Source organism: Sitodiplosis mosellana, unplaced genomic scaffold (genome assembly GCF_009176505.1).
Source record: "Sitodiplosis mosellana isolate CC-2019 unplaced genomic scaffold, AAFC_SMos_1.0 Smas_scaffold_6226, whole genome shotgun sequence".
Lineage (NCBI taxonomy): Eukaryota > Metazoa > Arthropoda > Insecta > Diptera > Cecidomyiidae > Sitodiplosis > Sitodiplosis mosellana.
Window position 1 is genome coordinate 11,519,461 of NW_022601467.1, and position 9,943 is coordinate 11,529,403.

The 9,943-nt window shown below is 35.1% G+C and overlaps 2 protein-coding genes across 4 annotated transcripts; both read left to right on the forward strand.

The window, feature by feature from the left end:
* The first annotated feature begins 662 nt into the window (after positions 1-662).
* Positions 663-4,133, forward strand: LOC129577959 (adiponectin receptor protein). 2 transcript variants are annotated; one of them, XM_055465856.1, is made up of 8 exons: positions 663-920; positions 1,751-1,970; positions 2,268-2,366; positions 2,466-2,818; positions 2,926-3,113; positions 3,187-3,300; positions 3,403-3,482; positions 3,549-4,133. In XM_055465856.1, exons 2-8 carry the CDS (start codon positions 1,752-1,754, stop codon positions 3,681-3,683), a joined length of 1,188 nt encoding a protein of 395 aa, XP_055321831.1. In that variant the 5' UTR covers positions 663-920; position 1,751; the 3' UTR covers positions 3,684-4,133. The 2 variants fall into 2 exon arrangements, with proteins under 2 accessions (XP_055321831.1, XP_055321830.1); XM_055465855.1 differs by lacking the exon at positions 663-920 and adding an exon at positions 1,012-1,190.
* Positions 4,134-4,275: 142 nt separating this feature from the next.
* Positions 4,276-9,744, forward strand: LOC129577964 (elongation of very long chain fatty acids protein 7-like). Of its 2 annotated transcripts, XM_055465879.1 has the most exons (4): positions 4,276-6,020; positions 6,193-6,383; positions 6,611-6,997; positions 8,938-9,744. In XM_055465879.1, exons 1-4 carry the CDS (start codon positions 5,960-5,962, stop codon positions 9,295-9,297), a joined length of 999 nt encoding a protein of 332 aa, XP_055321854.1. In that variant the 5' UTR covers positions 4,276-5,959; the 3' UTR covers positions 9,298-9,744. The 2 variants fall into 2 exon arrangements, with proteins under 2 accessions (XP_055321854.1, XP_055321856.1); XM_055465881.1 differs by lacking the exon at positions 6,193-6,383 and having other exon boundaries at positions 4,276-5,487.
* Positions 9,745-9,943: the final 199 nt, after the last annotated feature.

Consider the following 9,943-nt stretch of genomic DNA (forward strand, 5'->3'; position numbering starts at 1 on the left):
TTTTATTTTTTTTGAAAGAATAAACAATGGCGTTTTCATTTATTCTCCAACTTTTATAAAATAAAAAATCATATCCAAATAGTCATTGAATTATTTGTACGCCCCAAGTAAAACTATGTGAAAAAAAAGTCCAACAATACTTATTGAATGCATAGTCGTTGTTTGCTTGTGTCACAATAAAATTGTATTCCAAACTTGGCGTTTTTCGGCGAAATTTTTCTATTCAAAAGGAATTACTGGTTTGCGCAATGCACATATTTAAAATGTAAGTTTGCATCCGTCCAAAGCCAAGTTCAAATAACATGCACCACATTTCAAAATGATTATTCAATTTCCTGTCTTCAACAATGACAAAAAGAAAACACAAACAACAAAAACAAAAATTCTGAGTCTACAATTTAAAATCAAATTGACTACGGTGGAATTTCTCTATTCGTTTAATTTAAAACATGAATAGTGTAATTTGAATAACGCGCATGTACCGTAAACACACACAGCTGTTTATCCGAAATGGTGATACCTTTGTTTTGGTTCAATTTTCAAATAGTATGTGCATCAACACTCAATCTGTCATATGGCCACACTGAGTGTGTTCAATGCCATTTTTTGTTTTTCTCTTCTGCGTTCGGTTGTGTGTGTGTGTGTGTGTATGTGTGCATGGCATAGAGTAAATGATAAGATGAATGTGACAGCTGACTAGTGTGTTCTGTATTAGAATAAGTGTATGTATTATTACGTCAAACGAGAAAGAAGAGAGAAGTATCACATAAATTTTATTGGAGTTTGTTTAGAAGTACGTAGGCATTAAAATTCAAGCATTCGATCTGTGGCCCGTGTCAATATAATTGCGTTCAATTGGGAATAAATTGAACGTCAAAGAAAATTGTTACGGTTGGGATTTCGTCAACAAAACTTTGCAAGTAAGTGTATCATCTAAAATGGAAGAGTAATGTAAATGGCAAACATTTTACTTTATTCATATTTCATTCGACAAAATTGACATATTGTATTGTGCGATGCGTAACTATGAATGGGGTTAGCTAAAACGTGATTTTCATCGATTTTATTGTACATGCCTGACTCCAATTGACTCATCGAATTAAAAAGAAAAAAAACACTCAGTCTAGGAGACATAATTGCATTTCGTGTTTTTCTTTACGATTTTAATTAGCTGTTCAACCATTAAACAGGTGCATAATAATTGTTTTTTCTTCACTTGTTAAAGAGTGAATTAATAAAAAAAAAAATGGTTTCTTTCACTTCTCCTATTTGTCATATTGTCATTGTGTCGTTGTGAGATTGGCTTCCTAAACGTTTTGTGTATGCTAACGTCGCAGTATCCAGTACAATTGAAATGCTAAATAATTAATTGTGCTTTGAATGGAAAGAATCATTACCGCATGTATTCGCTTGTCTCGATTGTGAAACGTAAATTTTTTATCAAAAGCATAAACATGTGTTGTAGTTTCGCGTTTCACGTTATTCTAATCACGTCAGTTTAAACGTACGGGAATAATGTTTAATGTTTTCAAGGCGACAGAAAAAAAAAACAGCAAGCCACAACATTGATAACAATTCAATCCCATATCAGTGGATATTCTACAATCTGTTTGCGCTGACTTTGTCTCTCCGGTCATTTGTACGCATTTGTCCAAATTTCATTTGACGTGTGGCAATACACGTAGTTGCGTTGATTTGTCTTGTGCAAATTGTTTTTTTTTCACATCCATTTCAATTGGTCTTGTTTCAGAATGTCTGAGATTTTAGATGAAGCAATGTCAACGACAACAGGCGATCATGACAGTACAAGTGAAACGGTACTTCGTAAACGGAACCCATGGAATTCACTGGTTTCGGATAGCATCGATCTTCTTGCTGATGTCGATGAATTGGACGATGAAGAGGAGGAGGATGGTGTTGGATGTCCTTTGCCATCGACACCCGAGGATAATCAACTTTTGGAGGCTGAGGTTTGTATTTTCTTTTAACTGAATTTTTTTCAACTCACCCAAGTAACAATATCGTAGCTAACCATGGCGTGTCTAATTCATTAGCGATAATCATTTTTAGTCAGTCTATTGACCAGTCTAAAGTCCAAAATCTCTTATCCATAGTCATGATTATTAATAACATTTTGACACGAGTACTTTCATTGAAGTATATTCATTTTGGATATGACCCATTCACATCACAAGTTCTTAAGTTATTTGTCCATTCATTCAAAGTGATTTCAAATAATTTTTCAATTGAAAAACAAATACTTTCAGATGACCGAAGTACTTAAAGCGGGTGTTCTTTCAGATGAAATTGATTTAGGAGCATTGGCTCACAATGCTGCCGAACAAGCCGAAGAATTCGTCCGTAAAGTGAGTTTATTCGTATATTTCGAATCATGTTGGCTCTTGATGTATCAAAGTTAAAAAAAAATAAAATACCAATGTATGTGTCGTTGATGATTTTGATAGGTTTGGGAAGCATCATGGAAAGTTTGCCACTATCGTCATTTGCCGAAGTGGCTGCAAGACAATAATTTTTTGCATCGAAACCACAGACCGCCCCTGCCATCATTTCGGGCCTGTTTTAAATCGGTGTTCCGAATCCACACTGAAACCGGCAATATATGGACACATTTGCTCGGATGTGTGGCCTTCATTGGCGTAGCTGCTTATTTTCTAACCCGACCATCCATTGAAATACAACTACAGGAAAAAATTGTATTTGGTGCCTTTTTTCTCGGTGCAATTATATGTCTTGGATGTTCATTTGTTTTTCACACACTGTGCTGTCACTCGGAAACAGTTGGAAAATTGTTTTCAAAGTAATAATAAATGAACTTTATGTTGTATTCCGAAACTTGTCGCGAATTTGAACATTTGAAAATGAAAGCCCATTTTTCTAATCATTTTTCTTTGTTCAATCCAATAGACTTGACTACTGTGGCATCGCAATGCTTATTATGGGATCATTTGTACCGTGGCTGTACTATGGTTTCTACTGTCATTACGAGCATAAATTGGTTTATTTGTCGGTTGTACTGGTGTTAGGAGCAATGTCCATCATTGTGTCGCTTTACGATAAGTTCTCCGAGCCCGCATTAAGACCCGTTCGAGCTGGTTCGCTTGACTATTGCACTCTTTTACAAAATTGTTTCTAATTTTTTGTCTATACTTTCCTCTATCCATTTAGGTGTATTTGCAAGCTTTGGTCTATCAGGTATTATTCCGGCTATTCATTATGGATTAATGGAGGGTTGGTTCAATAAAATAAGTCAAGCTAGCCTCGGATGGTTGATTTTGATGGGTAAGCTCTGAAACCATTTAAATTATACATCGAAGATAAATTGAGTGTAACGGATGTTTTTCAAATGGTTTGTACGTACTAAATTCAATCAATCTCCTTTAGGACTATTATACATTCTTGGGGCTGTGTTCTATGCATTGCGCGTCCCAGAAAGATGGTTTCCAGGCAAATTCGATTTATGGGTAAGATGGTTCACCACATTTACAACCTTCTCCAATGATCCTAATCATTTGGATTTTCCATTTCAGTTTCAATCCCACCAAATTTTCCATGTGCTAGTGATTGCAGCCGCTTTCGTTCATTACCATGGAATCAGCGAAATGGCCATGTACCGGGTTACCGTTGGCGAATGTGAAATTCCACATTCAGCCATCACATTCTAGAGACAAATAACCAGATTACATAGAATGAGGCTATTCTGCTGATAAAACACATAATCAATTTTACTATGATAAAAAAAATCCTATAATATTGTTATATTTATTAAGAGAGAAGAAAATACCACACAACTACCACAATAGATATCAACCATGAATTGACGGAATGATTTGGGCTAGATTTGGACGGGGATGATTTAATTTTTGATGGGGCACAATCGGGGGAATGAAACACTTTAGATGTAAATATTCAATGAAAGTACATTTTTTGAAGTAGACTCTCTCATGTGATGGATGAATGTGCACCGAATCAATAGTAATTTTTTTCCTGAAAAAAAATGTTGAATTATGCAACAATCAATTTCAAGTACCAGACTGTGGAGCAAAATCACTGCAATAACTACACATTTTTCACTCACATGCTTGTAATTGTACCAAATATACATTCAAAAACAATCAACACCGATTTTTTTTGGTCAAATATTTAATCATTTCATTCAGTCAATGACAGATAGCTGAGGATATATGCTGAGCATAGGAACTCAGCAAGCTGAGATTGGGACGTTTGGATTTTGTGACTTGCTATTCGTGCAAATTTATGTGGAATGGGAAATGTGTTCTAAGAGTTTAGAATACCCCCTCCATTATAAATTTGTATGAATAGCACGTCACAAAGTCAAAATATCCTAATCTCAGCTTGCTAAGTTTCTATGCTCAGCATATATCCTCAGCAATCTGTCATTGACTGATTTCATTATTCTCTTATCATTAATTGATATTCATTCTCGAATTGTTTTAGTAATCGCACACAATTTGTGCTGAATTGTAATGGGTACCACACAAAAAGTGTCAAATTGATTTCATTTAATGAGAAATGTTTATCACCGTTTATGATAGAAATGCTTGAATGTACTAAATTAAAAAAAAACACAGCAATTTTTGGGTGGTTAGAATGAGATAAATTTTGGAATTTTCTACTTATTTTTTTTTAATCTTAAACGAAAAACCAACAAAAAAATTTTAATTCCAAGTAAAAACAGGATAAAATGGTAAAATTTTGGAAAACCATGTAGAGAAAATGTTGTCGTTACAATAACAATTCGTTGCGCTCTTTTAGTTCATCGGTCGTAGCCGAAGTTGTTATTTCTCTCCTCCAAACGTTCTCTCACTTACCCTCCTTATACACATGCACACCTTCAATCCGACCGCATTTGGTTCGTTTATTGGAAGAATGAAATTTGTGTTACGGTATGCGCTATGCGGCGCTTAATTAGAAATAGAAAGAAAGTACGATTCATGTATGACTTGATCGACGACATACGATATTTGAAGCCGAAAACAAAACTGGAGAAAGAGCATTATATTGCAACTTTTGTGACAACTGAACTCTTTGTTATAAATACACATCGAATTATTGGAACGCGGTGCTGATAATGAATAATGGAATTGTTTTTAAATTATTTCGTACCTCTTTTGCCGCGCGCGCGCACGCTCTCGTTCACGAGTTCTTGTCCGATGTCTCGTACCTATAAATTGTATATTTTTCAGTGGAAAAATTGCACAATAATAATCTAATGGGTGCGCAATTCAATCAAAATGTATAATTTAAACCTTTTCGTGCTATGAACAATAGCACGCTGTGTGTTGTGTCGAAAAAAATTCTCATCCAAATTTAAGCACTAAAATGGTGAAGTTGAGCGCAGAAGTGTCGCATTTAAAACGAAAGCGCCCGAAGTGCGGAACACACAACAATCAACTCAACGAGCATACCAGCGCAATTCTTTTCGAATGGAAAATAATGAACGAAATGGTAGAAAAGGTCGATTAAAGAATAAAATTGATGGAAAAAGCAATCAACGTTAGTTATATATTGATCGTTCGTACGTCTATGTGGTGGAGACTATTCGGTGGAAGTCAACAGCATAACAATTTCATTCAATGGATTAGAACGTGAACAGGCGCATGACACTCAATAAAACACTCAACCATTTTCGACTAAAACGATTTCTTTTTGCTATTCACGTCGTCCCGTGCTACCAATCAATGTTTCAATCGAACATTTTGAACCTCTTTTACATTCCAATTTTGAATTTTGACCGTGACACGAACAAATTCTCTAGCGGTAAATTTTGATTTAAAAAAAAACCACACACATTATTGGAAACGCGTAAACAAAAAATAAAGCACACCCAAAACAAAAAGGAACAACAAAAATAAGTGAATAAAAACGAGCGTATACAACGAATAGAATTAGTTAAGTGATAGAGAATATAACGATAACAATGGCTTTGGTGATCAAGAAAATTGTCGACTATTATTTTTATCTCAACGATGAAATCAGCGGTGAGCTTAAACTACTTATAATTACACGTTGATCGTATTTGCTTTATGTTTTGGGAGATCGCGCGGGCGTACGCAATGTTTTCATTGACATAATATCTCCGGATAAAAAAAAATGAACATTCATGAATATATCAAAGTTGTTTTTTTATTTTTGTTTTTGGTTTTCTTGTAGATCCTAGAGTTCGGGACATGTTGTTCATGTCGAATCCATTCACAATGTTTGCCATTCTTGCCGTTTATCTATGCTTCATACTGAAATGGGGACCAGAATACATGAAAAATCGCAAACCATTCAACATAAATAAAATAATCATCGTTTACAATATAATACAAATTGTAGCGTGCGCTCGACTAGTTGCACAAGTAAATCTCATTTATTTTTTTGTTCAAATTACTAATCCTTTCAAATGACATTCCTACGTCGACTCACTCCGTTGGCGTAAACTCAATCTCTTTTATTCTAATGAGCTATGTTGATGAAGTGGATTTTTTTTTTCAAATTCTATTTTGACTATTAGATGATGTTTTGTTGTTATTTATTTGGAATTATTTAAAAAAAAAATTGTTTTATTCTTCTGGGACTTGTTCAGGCGCTTCAGCATGTGTACAAGTTTAGAAACGGATACAGTTTCTTATGTGAACCGGTGGACTGGAGCTCGGGCACTGTTCCAATGATAATCGCAAATGGATGTCATACATATTTTCTGCTGAAAGTGGTCGATCTCTTGGACACGGTGTTCTTTGTGCTGCGTAAAAAGGATAAGCAAATCTCATTCTTGCATTTGTACCATCACACCGGAATGGTGATACTGACGTGGAATGCAACCAAATTCTATCCCGGCGGCCACTCAATATTCACTGGATTCATTAATTCCATTATCCATGTTGTAATGTACTCCTATTACCTGGTGAGCGCTTTCCAACCGCAATATAAAAATAATCTCTGGTGGAAAAAGTACATCACCCAACTTCAAATCGTAAGTATTTATCGAACATCTAGTCAATTGTCAGAGACAATCTCACAGGCAAACCAATTCAGATTAACTGCAAAAGAGGAGTCAAAAAATTTGCAAATAATGTAAACTCCATGAAATTAAAAAGAGTATTGATGTGCTATGGCCATCTGATAAAAAACAATTATATTTAATAATAAGCTCGTTTGATGATATTTAATAATGGGCTCACTTCTGAGCTTCGACAGACAGAAGTGCCTCGTTTTCAGAACATCGTTCTATAACCTGTATTCTACCACCAAATAATTCCCTCCCGTTGATTAGTGCAATGCATATCAACGCAGTAGATTATCGAACATTCGCACCAATTGTGCTCGCATATTGCATATACATTGCGTCACTAAAAATGAAGTAAACAACGTACAAAGTAAGCCAATGTAATTGATAGTCGTTGCTATTTTTATCTTCTTTTGTCGTTGTTGCAAAAATTTTCCGCGTAAATAGACTGTTTCAACCGTCTGTTGGCGTCATAATACTTGTGATTCTATTTTAGAATGCCCCGACAAACAAATCCAGAATAGTATATCGTTTTCCAAATGAATAAATCGCTCGTGATAAAGAATCACATATTTCAATCATTTTTATAGCACAACATTTGAAAAAGACGTCAAACCCTTGATATACCCTTTTCCCATATAAATTTACATCAATACCGGTTTTCATCGATTTATTTTGTGCTTTGCTGTGATTATATTGTTTTCGGTGGCGATCTGAATCATTAGTTGCATCAATTAGTCGTGCACTCTATTTCAGTGCTTTGTTGTTGAATTTGTGGTGATTGGCCCCACAGAGTCTTAAGCCCAAATGGACAATTAAAATGCTCAAATTTCCAAGAATCTTATACGCTTGAGTTCATGTTGATTCGGGCCGAACGTTCTGCGGCTTTGCCAATTTATTGCATGACATCTTATCAGGCGGCCTTTAATTACTTGCACGCCCATCTTCAAATGACCGAGCATCGAGAGTGGAATCGATTCATTTTAGGCCGGTGAAAAATAGAATTTGCTGCTGCGGCGGCTGCATCAGAAAAAAATGAAACTGAATGCGACAAAAAATACAATTAAACAGGAAAAACCGGCTTTACGACGGAGAAATAAAGTGCTTAGCCTCTGAATGAGAATCGCTGGTATCCATATGATACGATTCGATTTTAACACCGCATACATTAAGTATGTACACAAGGACATAAATTTTTGCGTGAATTTTTGTGCGATTTTATTGCATCTATCCATTATTTTTGCGGTTTTTTTATTCGAATGTCGACGAAACAAAAAAATCATGAATTCTAAAAATAAATCTCGCTCAGTTCGCGAACAAAATTTGTATTTATATCCATCATTCACTAATCGCATCTATTAAAACGGTTGCTTTTTATTATCATCGTCATTTTGAATGTTTCTATCGTATGAAAGTATATTTTTTTGTCGTGTATGGCCCAGGTTTGAATTAATCAACCTTATGGCCATTGTTGTAGGAATGATAATAGCCACCAGTGGTGTTAAATGTAAATCAGATTATCGTCAACAAACAAGATGGACTTTGTGACAGAGCACACAATTTCTGTTGCTCCGTTTGTGTCTGTTTCCTATTTTTACTTTGTATACAATATGTTCCTTTTTGTTGATTGTTGACATTTGAGAGTGTTTTGCACATGTAATACCGCTGAATAATCTCATTAGAATTTGGTGTTGTTCGAGAATATTGCGACAATTAGTTGAGCATTTGACACTCCTATTTGACGTCAACGCAACGATTGTTTATGTATTATGAGCGCAACGCGCGCATCCACAACCTGGACTCTTTTGTTTTGTTTGTTTTTAATATGTTGATGACGTTCGTTCGACTGTTTCGCATAATTTTTTGTTCTTTTTTTTTCTCGGTCGTTTCATTGTTTTCCATTCCAGATTCAATTCTTCTTGATCATGGTCCATTGGTTGGCATTGCTATTTCAATCGGACTGCGGATTCCCGAAATTTCCAGTGGCCATTATGGTGCCGCAAAATCTATTTATGTTGGCCTTATTCGGTGATTTCTACTATAAAACCTATGTGCAGGAGAGGAAACCACGTAAGAAACACGACGATAAAGGTGATAACGATGATAACAGCAACAATAGCGCATCATCCATAGCCATCGATAGTAACAATAACAACAATGGCACGATCAAAACAATGGCTAACGGTAATGGCATTACATGCAGAAATAATGTGAATAATTATTATTCTAGCGGTAGTAAAGCAAACGGAATTTCGATTAGTTCGTAAAATACTCCACACAGTTTTGTAGTCAATTGTTAAGCAGCCACCAAACCGATATGAATACACATGAAATGAAAATCAAAATATGACGATTAAAAGAAATATTGCAGAAAATAAAATGGAATCGCAGCAAAATCGAAGTCACGATAGCAAAAAAGAAGAAGAAGAAACGAACGAAAGACACAACGACTATTGGCTTCGATTTAGCTAATACACACAAATTCAACTGCATAATCAAATAACTTTACACTGTGACTCATTAATTAAGTTCAAAGGAATTGCACATAATTCAATAATTCGCACACTTACAATAACATTAGCATAAATGTATTAAACGTAGAAAGTTCAGAATTTTAGCGACGATTATATGCATGTCAATCCAAGCTAATATTGTATTCTCTATTGGAGCTAAAATTTAATAAAGGATGAATACTACAGCCGATAAATAATCAACATAAATTGTGTGCCTAATAAAAATTCCAACTCTCTTTCCCTCTATGCCTCTGTCTTCGATTCCTGGCTACAAAAAAAAACAACAACAACGAAACGCAACCAAATAAACAATCGGTCAGTGTTCGGTCATTGCCTTCAAATATCTTGTTCTAATATTATATTATCCGAAGAGGCTTATTGATGATTGGTGGGCCATCCG